Source organism: Piliocolobus tephrosceles, chromosome 20 (genome assembly GCF_002776525.5).
Source record: "Piliocolobus tephrosceles isolate RC106 chromosome 20, ASM277652v3, whole genome shotgun sequence".
NCBI classification, from domain to species: Eukaryota; Metazoa; Chordata; class Mammalia; order Primates; family Cercopithecidae; genus Piliocolobus; species Piliocolobus tephrosceles.
This window is the reverse complement of record NC_045453.1, coordinates 41,593,560-41,608,655: the sequence shown is the minus strand read 5'-3', so window position 1 is coordinate 41,608,655 and position 15,096 is coordinate 41,593,560. Positions and strand designations below refer to the sequence as shown.

Sequence of the window (15,096 nt, the reverse complement as noted above, 5' to 3'; positions counted from 1 at the left end):
AATAGAGAAGGATATTACAAAGGATATCACTAGTTGTAACATTATTTATCATTTTACCTTACATTAAAATAAAAAAAACTCTAGGAAAAACTTAATGTGCCACCTACCTTCTTGTCTGTTTCCACTGAGGAGTACTCTGCACTTGGTAAAAGAAAAGCAATTGTGGCCACAAGGATCTGCATAAAAGATAAATCCCCAATCAAACAGACCATATTTGTAAGCCTTTGTAAGCCCATGTTAGGAGTCCCACGATGGCCTTGCAACTAAAGCCAGCTTGGTGCCAACTCACCAAAGAAAGGTGATACAAAGCAGAGGGCCAGCTGTGTGGTGATCTTGAAAATTAGGAAAAGACAATGGGGCCACAGCCACTTTCTACTCTACTTTTCTGGTTGAAAAATTAGGGGGGAAGACAAAGAAAAGAGTATTTCTCTCTGCAGTCACATAATTCTGAACATCAGTTTCCAGTTTTCATAGTGAAGTGAAAAAATACTTCCAAAAATAATTATGAAAACGCTCCCATTTTAGTTTTATTATAAATTACCCTAAGTCTCCACCTGTTGTCCTGGTGTAAACAGCACCCCTTTCATTCTCAAAAGCAGTCCCATTTAGATGATAAATTACATCGTCACCCCAAAACCCTACTTTCCATTTCAGAGCATTTTATGTTCCCATGTCCAAACTCCATTTCACTCTAGGTCACTTAAGGTCAAAAATCACTTGTGCCTTTTAATGTACCTCTGAGAGAACAAAGTGATCTTTCCAGGGAAATCTGTCTAGGGCTAAGAGAAAATAAACCAACATCACTTCTTCTCTCTCCTTGTAATACCTCACGGGGACAAATCAAATTTCCTCAAAGAGTTACCACTGGATGTATAAGAACAGGGCATGTGTTAAAAGTGCAGCTATAAAACTCAGTAGAAGTACCTTATCCCATGGACACCTATGGGAGTGAAGGTGCCTGCTTGTGAACAGGCGAAGCACACTTGGATGCAAGTGGCCTTCAGGATATGACTGTTGAGAAGATTCTTCCTATTCCTTCCACCCCTCTCTCCCACCAGTTACCTACACAGAGGTTATCATGGTAGCAATCTCATTACGGCCAGTAATCCTGCTAGGGCAGAAAGTGGGGTCCAGGGCTTTAGTCTGGGAGAGACTTCTGTTTTACACAACAGCCGCCCCCTCCACCCCTCACGGAGGGCATCATAACCAGCTGCCTACTCCTTGTTGGCACCATCCAAATTGCTCTTGATGAATGAAGCCCAATCTACAAAAGGTCTCTTTGTTGTGGTCGTGCCTGCCTTTCAAACTCCCCAAGTATAAGCCTCTGTCTGGAACACTGCTGGCTTCTTTACATAGTGCCTGAAATCACAGCTGAGAAGAACCAGTCTAACTTAATCTTAAAATGAGTGACTTGTGGTAATTTAATAGTCGGTTCTCTAACAATTATTTGAACATTTATAATTAAATAAATATCAAATACAATAAAAAGAAAATGCTTATGTTTTAGTATTACAGAAAAAAAGACTTACTTCTGCCATTTTCCGAGGCAGAGAGGTTTCAAACATCTGAAGTTTCTCCCAGTAGGAAACCAGCAACTGAAGCACATCGCAAGCTACCTGGGCCACGATTTTGTTGGGAAACTATAAAAGGAAACCAAATCCCAAAGCAGACACATAACTTAACAGGTGCCTCATTCTTAAGGACAAAATAGTTACTTCCTCTCAGTTCCTTATAGATTACATTTATCTGTTTTGCCTCAAATTGATGAAAAATATGTCCTACTACCAGAGAGTTTAGACAACATCACATCACCATTTTAAAACAGCCTCTTCTCTAGCCTCATTGTGTTAATTTACATAACGTTCTACAGGAACAAGAAGCTTTCATTTACCCATTTGGAAATTAAAACCATAATTTCAAATTTCTTATTCAGCTCACATAAATCATATTTTTGACAAATAGAGGAAATTAAAATGTATCCCCGTACGCTGAACCTTTTACAAGGATTTTACTCATTCTCTCATTGATAAATCTTCACTGACAGCTCTGCAAGGTAGATGTTATTTTCATTTTACATATGGAGAAAACAGGGATTGAAAAAATAAAAATAAAAAAAAAAGAAAACAGGGATTGATCAAATGGCTTTCTATCCTATGAAATAAAACTTGACCTACATGTATAACATACTAAGAATGTGTAGAGTTAGAGTGTAGGAGAAGATAACTAAGGAATTAGGGTATACTCAATTATTTTGAGTACGTTTCCTGAGGCTGGCACGCATCTCAACTCATCACCAAGGTCTGGATGCTTCCATTTATTGTGACGTAGCATGTCTAAGGGCAGCACCTTAAAGGTCTTACTTTTTCATGCTGGGAGAGCATGGAAGGGACAAGGGCACCCTCTGCTTTTCTCCCTGGCCAGAACATGGGGCTATGCCATTATCCATAACTCATTATGTGCGGCAGGAAAAGTTCATCACTGACCCTGGTGTAGGGATACCTCACTCTAAGCCACATGAAGCAGACCATCATCAATGTTCAGTGCCTCAGTGACAAATGTACAGAACAAGGAAGAAGAAAGGGAAAGGTTTTTAATTCTACAGAATAAACAGTTACTGACTACCCCTACCTGAGAGGCACTAGCTAAACCCAGGGCTGTAGTAGTTGCACTCAGGGGCTCTTCACAGCCTTCCCTGGCCACAGAGACCCCACATCTCAGATGACACAATTTCCACCAGCCTTGTTCCATCTCTCAAACACTCTGGCTTGCTTTGGCCCCATGGCCTTTGCACCTGCTCTTTCTAAACTTTGCTTGGAACACTTAATCCCTAGGTCTGCATGTGGCTTGCATTGTTATATCTTTCAAATTATGGCATAAAATGTCATCTCCTCCCTCAGGCCACCACACCGCCCCAAGAGCTGGGTGGTGGCCCACCCCCTCAGCTCTTCAGCTTCATCCCATTCCCCTATTAGATCTCCTTCATGGCATTACAGGCTATCAGAGCTGACCTTTTTGTCTGCTATTTCCTGCATATATTGTTCACCACTGTATCTGTAATGCCTAGCATGCCCCCCTTAAGGATGTGCGTGGTGTGCCTAAGGTGAAGATGAAACTCGGAGGGAGTGGGAGAACAGGAGCAGGCACTGTGTGTGTTGCTGCTGCACCACAGTGGTAGAGTCACCAGGTGGAAAGATAAGGCTGGTAAAGCTCTGAACTCAAGAAGCTGGAAACAGACAAGGGAAAATTCTGAGAGCCGACCGACAAGACAAGAAAGCTATGGGCAGGGAGTAGTGGGACATGGGGCTTGGGGAAAAACAGGCAGAGAGACGGCAACGTGGAAGGAGAGGAAAGCTAAGCTGCTCCTGGAAGAATGCAGGGGGGATGTGGGGTCTCCTTCCAGGCATGGGTGGCAGGGCCCAGGCACCAAGGTAGGAAAGGTCGGTCAGATACAGGGGGCTGCAAGCAGGGTGGTGTCACTGACATGTAATGAAGGAGGTAGGGAATGGTGGAGATGAAATAAGCCATTCATTTGCTCTCTCACTTCTCCAGCATACAGTCACAGAAAACCGACAGAGAGCCACGATGAGCGCTCCAGCCTGTGGGCTGTACTGGTCAGCCTGTGCGTGGACAGAGCCCGCTGACAGTGGTATGAACAGTGATCTGTGGGGGCCAGTCTTGGACTGGTGACTCTGATCAGGAGGCTCCATATTGGCAGGGTGAGCTGTGGGAGGGATGGACTTGGGTAGTGGGTGGGACAGACCGTGGGCATTCAATGGGCGTTAAGGAAGTACAGCTGGCAGGACTCAAGGCCAGAAACAACAGTGGGGTAAGGAGAAGGAGGGAAGTCAGTGATGTCTCAGAAGACGGGGTGGGAGAAGGAGCAGGGCTGGACAGCTCACAAGAGTTGGTGAGTATGGCTATTATGGCTTAGAACCACCTCCCCCAACCACCCCATGCCCACCATCCATCTGCTACCCCACCATAAACAAACCAGCCAACCAACACCTCGCTGAGTGGAATGCTCTGCACATTCAAGGGCGCACCTAGGTCACCTTTGCAGGGCATTTCTGAAGGGTTCTTACAAGAGAGGTGGCACTGGCTTTATGTGGAGCCCGTAAAGCAGGAAGCCCTGCCAGGGCTTGCACTCTCCGCTACCCAAAAAGCAGGCTGAGGCTCGGCTGGCGGTGGGGCCAACGACCCCACTGCCTCCTCTTTCTCCATTTCTCTCCCTCCTGGCAGAACCCCAAAGCCTCCTAGAATCCCCTGTTCTCATAGTGGTGGCTGTTCTTCTTGTTCCTTGTAGCAACTCTTTCCCTTCCAGTCCTCAGTTCTTCGATTTATGTGCTATGTCCTTAGGTAAAACAACCCAGTTGCCACAGCAACACGGGAACTAGAGGGAGACAGGGGAGGAGGGAAGTGGGGAGGGAGGTGTAATCAGAGACCAGGACGTAAGTCAATGAGTTTCCTGTTATTAATAATGGTTAAAGACCCAACAACTTGGCTGCATCCTGATCCCTCTGCTTTCTTAGCAATTCAAGCTGGAAACAGTTCTTTGACCTTCCTCAGTCCTCTTCTCTTTTACTGCTATCCAGAGGCGGGAGGATTCAGCAGGACAATCTCTATGCTGTGCTGGGATAGCGGACAGAGCGAGAGCTCAATATGTGGTAACCACATTGTTTTTCTGGTATCTTATATTTTCCCCCCAAATTATGAAAAGTTGCAGAAAGCTTATCTATCCTTCTACTCTGTTAGCAATTTCTATCTCTTTCCTATATTATACAGAGATACACATATACAGTCACACACCTCCTAACAATGTTTTTGGAAACATTTGGTAAGCACCGCAGATATTTGGTAAGCACTAGTCCCATAAGCTTATAGTGCCATATTTTTACTGTACCTTTTCTATGTCCAGACATGTTTAGATACCCAAGTACTCACCATTGTGTTCCAATTCAATATTCAGTTCCTACAGTATTCAGTACAGTAGTGTGCTGTACAGGTTTATAATCTCAGAGCAACAAGCCATCCCACAAAGTCCAGAAACCATCTAGGTTTCTGTAATACTCTTTATGATATTCACACAAAAATGCAATGACCTAGTGACACTTTTCTTAGAATGTATCCCCATCACTATGCGATGCATGACTCTGTGTGTCTGTGTGTATCTCCTTCAATCTAACACACCACTGAGTTATTCATAGTTTTTCCATGGAAGGAATAGAGATGGGGGAACCACCTTACATTAACTATATACCTCTAGATTTAAGAAAAATTAAAAATTTAAAAACAGATCTTAGAATTGAAAAAGGGTATTTAAAAATGAATTGGGATCCACATTGATATATAATTTATAGCCAACTTGTTTCCACTTTAATAAATTATATGTAAATATTTCTCCAAGGCTTCGGGAGTCAGGAAGTGTCCTACACACTTCAGTTGTGCAAAATTCCACACATGTGGCCAGAGTGTTCTGGGTTTGGCTTTGGCAAGCTCCTTTGGTCCCTAGTCAGCTCATCTACCTCATTTGTGAAGTGGAGGTGGCACTGACACTTCCCCTCACAGGGCAGCTCTGAGGATTAAATCTGCTGACAAAGGTCAGCGGTCAGCACCCTGCTCTGGCTGGAGGGGCACTCTTCTGTGATACTGTGGTTGGATAATTTTTCCATTCCTCATCACAGGGATCAGCAGCAAGTGTTTTTCCAGCTCCCATAATACAACAACCACCCCCACCTCCACTCCCAGGTGTTGTGGAGGAGAAATGGGGGAGGATGAAGCAATGGGGGTGGTCAGAGGGTGTACTTGGGGAACAGGAGGCATTGAGTTTGGTCAGGCAGGGGCCAGATGCCAAGCCAAGGGTGGGAGACAGCACTGGCTGGTCATCCTATGCGCAGAAGCAGATAATACACAAAGGGTGGTACAGCGACTGTTGCTGGCCTGATGGCGACTGTCCCAGGCGTCAGCTCTAAGTGCCGTTGCTATTATAGCTGCATGTGGCAGCAGCACAGAAGGGCACGCAGCAGCCTGAATGCTGGTGTTAGGTGGATGGATGGTTCAGGGGTTGAACTTTGGTTCAGTGAGGTGGTCATTCTAGGGCCTTGAATGCTCCTGCACTTCAGTTTCTCCACCAGTAAACTGAGGACACTTACCCCTGAACTAAAAACTTCCATAAAACCCTCAGCACAGCGCCTGGCAGAGACCAGGCACTCACTGGTTCCCTGAGGGTGATAATGGCAACGCTATTTATTACCACCATTTCCAAGCAGGACCCAGGAAAGGACCCAGCAGGATTTGAGCTTTGGCTTAGAGGCAACCTAATAGCACATGTGAAAGTTCAAGCATGTCTTTAATGCCACACAGATCTGCTTTTATTGCTGGTTCCATCATTTACACCTGTGTGGCCTCAGGCTTGTGACCTAATTTCTCTGGGCCTTGATTTCCTCTGGTATAAAACAGAAATTACAACACCTATCTTGCAGAGCTGTCCTGAAGATTAACAGAAGTATTTAGAGTTCGCCATTACTCCGACGTAGCGTGAGTGCCCAGGGAATGGCAGTTCTTCTTCTCATTAACAGAACAAAGAGAGAAAGATGTCCTTAAAGTGCTCAAGATTCAGCCAGATGGTGAACACTGAGCGGCCTAAACGGAAGCTGTGGAGGTCTCTCCCAGGCCTGCTGAAGAGGCCACAGCACGAGACCCCACTCTCTTGTCACTCCCACCAACAGGTGACAGGTGTCCTCTTTGCGACAGGAGCTTCCCAGCCACCAGAGGAACCCATCTGGCCACTGATCCAGGAACACTCGAGACACTGGTAGCTGGGCTGCAGCTGCCAGCAGGGGAGCAGCCGTCGGTACCCTTCCTGGGAGCCTCGCAGCACATGCAATGGGAATCATAATCCTTCTGTCATTTGGGGGATAAAAAAGATGGGGCTACTTCAAATTCAAACTGTTAAATGCCTCGGATATGGCTTAATGTCCAATCAGCACCACAAACTGGTAATACCTTCAGAGTTACTCCTATCACATTGATGGCCTCTTTCACCTGAGGGTGGCTTGTACACTGTGCAAGCTCTTCACATATCCAGACCCCAAGGGAGCAAATGGCAATGCATCTTTTTAAAAAGAAGAAAACAGGAAAACTCTCATGAAACTTAATAAACTTTCTTGGTATTTTCAAATAACAAAACACTTTAAATCTATTTATACAAAATAGCAAAAATTGTAGATTTATTAGCAGAATGTCTTCTTGAAAGGAAAGATAAAGAATCCTCAATAGGCCAATTTTCAGGACAAATAGAAATATTGATAATGGTTTAGTACTTAAATATTTAATTAAATGGTATATTTTCTGTTAATTGTCACAGCCCATGTATCACTTAGTTTTGATTTGTTTTTGTTTTGAGACAGAGTCTCGCTCTGTCACCTAGGCTGGAGTGCAGTGGTGCGATTTCAGCTCACTGCAACCTCCACCTCCCAGGTTCCAGCAATTCTCCTGCCTCAGCCTCCTGAGTAGCTGGGACTACAGGTGCCCGCCACCACAAAATAATTTTTGTATTTTCAGTAGGGACAGGGTTTTACCATGTTGGTCAGGCTAGTCTCAAACCCCTGACCTCGTGATCCACCCACCTTGGCCTCCCAAAGTGCTGGGATTACAAGCGTGAGCCACTGTGCCCAGCTTATCTAGTTTTATTGAAACTAATAGGCTATTACATTTTACTGTTTCAAGATATTTTTGAGGAAGAATAAAAAACATAAATCTGAGGACACTGTCAAAAATGGAGTTTGTAATTGTTTTCTTTACAGTAATATGCACAATACCTACTACAAACATAAAACAAATGCTATATTTTATTTTAAAGTATATTTAAATACAACTTTCAAAATAAATTTCACTGTTAATTCCTCTAAACAATGTGCTAGGACCAGATACTCTTTACAGAAAGCTGACCATGCCATATACGTTTCTATTCTGTTTTTAACTCCACAGAAATTTGGCTTTCTGAACGAAAAAAAGAGAGAGGAAGAAGAATTGCCAATACTTTATGATTTAGATGCAGTAGGTGTAGGAAAAAGAAGAAATCAAGGGTTTTCTCTAAATTTCTTAACTGAAAACCTGGGGGAATGGTGGGGCCATGTGGTGAGATGAAATCTGAGGGACAGCCAGCTTGGAGGCGGGGTAGGGGGGTCAGAAGCCGACTCAAGGGTACAGTTACAGTTGTGTTAAAACATTCAAGTTGGCCGGGCGCGGTGGTTCACGCCTGTAATCCCAGCACTTCGGGAGGCCGAGGTGGGCGGATCATGAGGTCAGGAGTTCGGGCGACAGAGTGAAATTTTATCTCAAAAAAACAAAAAAAAGAAAGAAAAGAAAAGAAAAAAAACATTCAGATGTCAAGTAGGCAGTTTAATATATAAGTCTGAGTATAAAAGTGGCTCAATGAAGAGGCAGATAAACAAATCAGCAGGAAGATGGTATTTAAAGGCTGATCAGAATAAGAGTACCCAGGAAGTTATACAGAGAATAGGCCCAGCCCTAAACCCTGAGTCACTCTAACATTCATCAGAGGTTAGGTAGAGGAGGAAAGGTCAGCACAGGGGACAGAAAGGAGAAAGTTCAGTGAGGTAGGAGCAAAATCAGGGAATTATGTTCTGAGGAACACGCGCTGTTCAGGAAGAGAGTAATGAGAGACTAGCTGCAGGCTTGGTAAGTATGCATGTTCAAATATATAGTATAACCTCTAAAAGAAGGAAAGGGAGCCTACGATTTAAAAACAATTGAGGTAATAAATAGAATGGAGAAAAATCACAAAAAAAAAAAAAAAAGAAGAAGAAGAAAGAAAAACAGGGGATGGGGAAATGAAGGCAAGATAAAGGAGAAATAAAAGAAGTACCTTATTTTTAATTGGATCTTTCTTTCCTATTAAAAATAAAGTATAACATATGATAAAAGAAGTATATCCAAACAGATCAGTAATTATAACAAATGAAAATGAACCTAAAGCTTCAGTTAAAAAATAAAGACCAGATGGGATAAAATTATCAAATCTGGATATATACAGTTTTTGCAAAGATAGCTAAAAGAAGAATATAAAAAGGTTAATTAAAAAGAATAGAAAGTATTATTTAAAAATAAGTAAACCAGTGGTCTTTAAGATAAAAAAAATCCTCCTTAGAAATAAAGAGTCACTAAAAAATATATAATATATTTGATTCACTATATAGGACAATTCTAAACTTTTATGCAACTAATCACATAGCCTCAAAATATATAAAGCAAAATTTGACAGTATATAAGGAGTAATACATAAACACACCAAAATAGCAGGAGATTTTAACATTTTTCTTCCAGAAGGTGATCAAGCTGATGAAAAAAAATCAGACAGGATACAGAATATTTGAAGCCCAGGATTAAAAAAATTTAATAAACACAACTAGAAGACTATGCCCAACAAAGAACAGGGCATACATTTTTTTCAAGTTTATATGAGATACTGACAAAAATTGACTACCTAGTGGGTCATTAAGCAAATTTCAACAATTTCAAAGACTGCTGTAAGACATTTTGATCCATAATGCAATTAACTAAGACATCAGTAACAAAAAGATACCTATAGAATTCAGACAAAGTAGTAACTACCAATAAACATGTACTCTTAAATGTTTATATCTGTAAAGGAGAAATTAATATACTAAATATATAACCTTAAAGTTAAGAAAATAATATATAACCTTAAAGGTAAGATTGTAAAGAAAATAAAAGGAAGGATAGAAAAGAGCAGAGAGTGGGAAATAAAAGCAAATATACAATAGAGAAGTTGAACAAAGACCAAAGGCTAGTCTTTGAAAAGACTAATAAAATTGACAAATCTTTAGCAAGACTACTTCAGAAAATTAGAGGATACACAAAACGTGTCAGAGATTTAAAAAGTGGATGTGACCATAGAAGTGAAAGAGATAAAATATAATAGAGATAACTCATATACCAGTATATTTTAAAATTTAGGTGAAATGGGCTAATTCCTAGAAAAGTTTGGTTCATCAATACTGTCAAAAAAGAAAAAAAAAAAAAAAAGAAGAAGGAGGAAACTTTAATAGTCCTAACATCACTGAAGAGAATGAGTCAGTGGTTAATCTTCTCATCAAGAAAATATTAGACCTAGGTAGTTTTACCACCAAGGTCTACTAAATACACAAGAATATTAATTCTAATTCTGTAAAAACTCTTTCCAATGAAAGAAAATGAAATAGTACTTAACTCATTTTGTGAGACTTTATAACCTTATAATCAAACCTGATAAGCGGAGGATGGGGAAGGAATATTATAGGCCATCAATATAAAAGCAATTTTCCTGAACAAGTATTAGCCAAACCAGGTCTGGTATCACATAAACCAAGTCGAGGTTATCCAAAAATGCAATGTTAGCTTAATATTTGCAAATTATTATCAGTTTAGCTTCTGGTAACAGCAGACTAGGAAATTTGGACTAACCCATCTACTGAAGATAACCAAAGAAATTACACAAAATACAAGAGAAAAAACCCCTTAAAACCATCAAATAGCTGATAAGGCAGTGAGGAATGATGGGCTGTTGTCTTGGAATGAGGCTACAGAGGGAGCAGAACATGAACCGTTCCTAGGAGGGAGTAAGAGGCTGAGCTGGGCTTCTGGTGACCTTATGGGGTTTGAAATTGAGGATCGGAGACAGGTGTTCCCCTCCATCAGCATTCCCAGCTTTGGTCTTCACCGTGGGAGGAGAGGCAGAAACTTTTCATTACATAAGTGGCCCAGAAAACCTCATGTATCTTGATCATAGGTTGCTGGCTACCTCAGATGCCTGGCAGAAGCAGCCAAAATTTTTCCAGACACTGCCAAATGTCTCCTGGGGTAAAAGATCATCACTGGTTGAGAGTCACTACCCTGCATATACACCAACCATTTCTATAAATATTTGGTTTATATTTTCATTTTCTTTCTTCTTGAAAATATTAGAGGATACATGATTATATTTGTAATCTTGCTTTTTCTCACACAAAATAGTGTATTATGTATACTCTTCTGCACTTTACAATTTTTACTTAATAATGATACCTTTTAAAATAATCATGCAAAACATCTTCCTGGCATCATTCTTCCTATACTTCTCAGTCTGTATAAGAGCTATGTGAAAGAATAAGTGTTTTCTTTTGTAACATTAACTACTTACACATAAATGTGTATCTTAAAATTCTAAAACAGTTTACCTCTTATTCAACATTTACCTTGCATATTCATTTGGTTCTTCTGTGGCATTCTTCAGTAAAATATTTATGAGGTAATGCTAAAAACACAAAATTAAGTAAAATAAAAACTTTTCGTCATAGTTGGTTTCCCACATGTTCTGACCACGTTCCAGGCAGCCAGGAACTACTGAAGTTCAACCAGGGAGCTCAGAGAGCTCATCTATGAGTGAGAGCCTGAGGCGAGAAGAACACTGGGCTCGGGGGAGTGGGTGGTGGAGGATGGGGGTCTCCACAGGGCCTCCCTAAGCCATTCAGCCCGTGGAGTAGAGCGCTTCTGGTATAAAGCAAATGAGACTTCCAGATAGGAAAATCTCGGTTTTCTTTTACTTTAATTGAATTAAATGTTGTACACTGAATTATATACCGTAATTATGTTTTATAGTTTGATTCTGGGATTCTAAAAGCATTTTTGTTTACCTCAAAGTCAGCTGAGGAGAGAACAAATGCTTACTTTTATTCTCCAATAAATAATTTAGAATCTCAAATTATTAGTAGTATTTAATCAGGCCAACAATATGAGTGAGTATTTAGCTTACTTCCATTATTTCTTATAAATTAACTTGATGCACTAATGCAGTTAATTAAGTTAATAAAATTATTACCAAAGGCAATTCACTACATGATTATGATCCCTAGGCCCAACAAACAGGTATAACAAAAAACACCTGCTATAGCTATAGCTATAAGGTCTAACTGCAATATGCTCTGAATTTAACACATGTATAGCCCACGAATAGCCTTCTAAAAACACCTACTGAAACATTTAAAAGATGCAGCAAAATTTCAGGAATACGCAGATTAATATATACTAATGGAAGAGATAATCATACAGCTAGAATTATAAAAGGTGCTAAACTTGAGATACAGTCAAATGTATTATGTACCTTGACATCTTCAGTTCCTGCAATGGCCTCATTTACTTCTGGTACTGACTGCAGTAAAGGAATCTCCTGGTAGGTATTTGGAAAGCAGACCAGAGAGCCAAGGACAGTGACAGCCTCTGAACGAGGCGCCTGCACATAAGGAAGAGAAACACACACATTTCTCTTTTTGAAAGTTAGAAACATTAAATAAGCGACGTTTTATTCTTCATCCTAGATAAAAAATACCAAACTCGGTAGAGTTATTCTCTTCCAGATGAATATTTAAGCAAAAGAGGTTTGCCTAAACAAAAAAACAAATTTCTAAGGAATGGAAAATATCACTATACTTGGAGGTAAACAAGTGTTGTGGAAACTGATGTGCAGATTCATTCAGAATTAGAAAGGCCAATGACTCTGTCATGACTGTTTACATTGTTTTACTGCTAATGTTCTCAACAAAGCAGGATAAAGGATATCAATTTAGTATCATTTTGCTGCTGAGAACAATTAAGGAGAATTCATAGAGAAGTAGAGATGGAGGTAACTATCAGAGGGTAGAAAGAGAAGACAAACTACCACATTTCCTGTCTATCACCAAGAACTACTTTATGAAACAACATATGATAAGATACTATATCGCTATATCTAGTGAGATACTTTTCTCTTATTTGCCCAGTGTTAGAATTAGGTATATATTTAAAAAGGCATGTCCAGGTGCAGTGGCTCACACCTGTAATCCCAGCACTTTGGGAGGCCAAGGCGGGTGGGTCACCTGAGGTCAGGAGTTCAAGACCAGCCTGGCCAACATGGTGAAATCTCATCTCTACTAAAAATACAAAAACTAGCCAGTTAGCCAGGGGTGGTGGTGGGCAGCTGTAATCCAAGCTACTCAGGAGGCTGAGGCAGGAGACTTGCTTGAACCCAGGAGATGGAGGTTGCAGGTAGCCAACATGGTGCCACTGCACTCCAGCGTAGGCAACAGAGTGAGACTCTGTCTCAAAAAAAAGAAAAAAGGCATTTCACTAGATTTCAATTCAGTCAACAACAGCAGCTGTGGTTAGCCAAGAATAGGGGATTACACAGGTCTGTCATCAGTTTACTTACCTATCTGTCCATCTATCTGTCTACTATTATGTAATAATTAAAACAATGAAAGCTCACATTTAAGGAGTTCTCACTCTGTGGTAGGCACTCTTCTAAGTGCTGTACAAGCATTTCCTCATAAAGTCCCCTCACCAACCCAATGAAGGAGAGGCTATTGTTTTCATTTTCCAGTGAGAAAACTGACACTCAAAGAAGTTAAGTAGCTTTTCAATGCCATATGGCTCTTAAGTGATGCACCCTGGATTTGAACTGAGGCCATCTAGCTCCAGGTCCAGACTGAGCCTATAGTTAAGCACTTAGGCTATAAAATCAGAGAGTTTTTCTCTCTCAGAGAGATGAGGCACGGTATGTGAGGTAGAGGAAGAGAGGCAAACAACAGCTATACACAATTCAGTGAAGCACCTGCTAGGAGAGCAACATAGCACGGGAGCCCAGTCCTTCATTTTTTACCTAGCTTGGTTCCCGTAAGTACACAGGTAAATAAAAGGCAATATAAAGCACGGCAGAGCTATTCTATGGGATGAGGCAAGGATTGGTTCTGCTCAGGATGTGTAGGAAACCTAAAACAAACTGCTGCTAAGGGCCACAGAGGGGAGTAGAAATCAGGCAGGCTGGCAGTGGGTGAGGGAGCCAGCTGAGTAGGGAAGAGGCAGGTGCCCATGAGACAGGAGGCTGAAAGGGTCAGAAGCAGTTGTCTCCAAAGTATGTTCCACTAGGGCCACAGCAACTGTGAAAGGGCAAAAACACAGACTCCCAGGAAAAAGACGTTGCAGAGATATTTGGCTAAGCACAATTAAATAGAAGCGTTTAACATGTTACTGCACGCTGTGAATTTCCAAGTGAAGAAGTGTATTTCCCAAAATTACTTGACTATGAACCTGGCTTTCTTCCTTCTCTTTCCCCCAGAGTATCTGGGGAGATGACTGTTCTGAGGAAGACTTTTTGAAATGCTTGTCCTGAGGTTAGGAGAGAAAAGTCTGGGATGACAACTCAGATGTGTTCAGAGGAACTGAATGCATGCGTCTTTGTGGAGTACACAGAGAGAGAAGTGATGACAGAGGTCGCAGCCCTGAGGACGTAGAGACAGACAACCGGAAGAGTATCATTACCAACCCACAGAAGTCCTCTTTGTGCCCCTCCCATGATAGCCTCCCCTCCCCCAAAGTAACCGCATTCTGCTGTAACACCACAGATTGGTTTTGTCTGGTTTTTCAATTAAATAAATGAAATTAGAGTATATGTTCTTTTGTGTCTGACTTCTTTCACTCATTATGTTATGTAACTGATCCTGTGTTTTCATTGTATATAATAATCCATCTTATGTACACACCGTAATTTATCCGTTCTATTGCTGATGGGCATTTGGATTGGCTCTAGGTTTTGGCTGTTACAAACAATGTTGCTGCGCACAAGCTTCTCCTCATCTCTTGGGGACTTGGGCGAGCCATCTGTGCATCTCCCTTCCCTACTGCCTCAGTGGGGCAGACCTACCTAGCAGGGGTACTTCACACTGGTAATTACCTCGTGCTAACGGAAAATTCTGACTGAGCAAGTCTGCTCCAGCCCAAACACCTTTCACCAGTTCCTCTACAATTTTAACCTTAAGTTTAAACAGGAAAGTACTAACACTCAGAGTGTGGTTCCTTCATGTAACTCTTACTTCACATTCTCATTCATATTCTCTCTCTTTTAAAAAAACATTTTGGAAGGCTACGTTATTAATTTTGTGTTGATTCTTTTTTTTCAACTTTACTAAGGTATAATGAATAAAAATTTATATATTTAAAGTATATACAACATAATATTTTGATATATATATACACATAGTGAAATTACCACAAACAAGTGAATTA

General features: G+C 41.1%; 1 protein-coding gene across 6 annotated transcripts in view; it reads right to left on the bottom strand.

Annotated features, from left to right (window-relative positions):
* Positions 1-15,096, bottom strand: part of RALGAPA2 (Ral GTPase activating protein catalytic subunit alpha 2) — a 323,453-nt gene that overhangs the window by 136,894 nt on the left and 171,463 nt on the right. For all 6 annotated transcript variants that reach the window (XM_023217753.2, XM_023217754.2, XM_023217757.1 and 3 more), the window contains 5 exons: positions 12,161-12,289; positions 11,256-11,314; positions 7,003-7,111; positions 1,530-1,640; positions 108-176 (listed from right to left, as the gene is read on the bottom strand). In XM_023217753.2, coding sequence (XP_023073521.1) covers positions 108-176; positions 1,530-1,640; positions 7,003-7,111; positions 11,256-11,314; positions 12,161-12,289 — 477 coding nt within the window. The remainder of the gene's footprint in view (positions 1-107; positions 177-1,529; positions 1,641-7,002; positions 7,112-11,255; positions 11,315-12,160; positions 12,290-15,096) is intronic.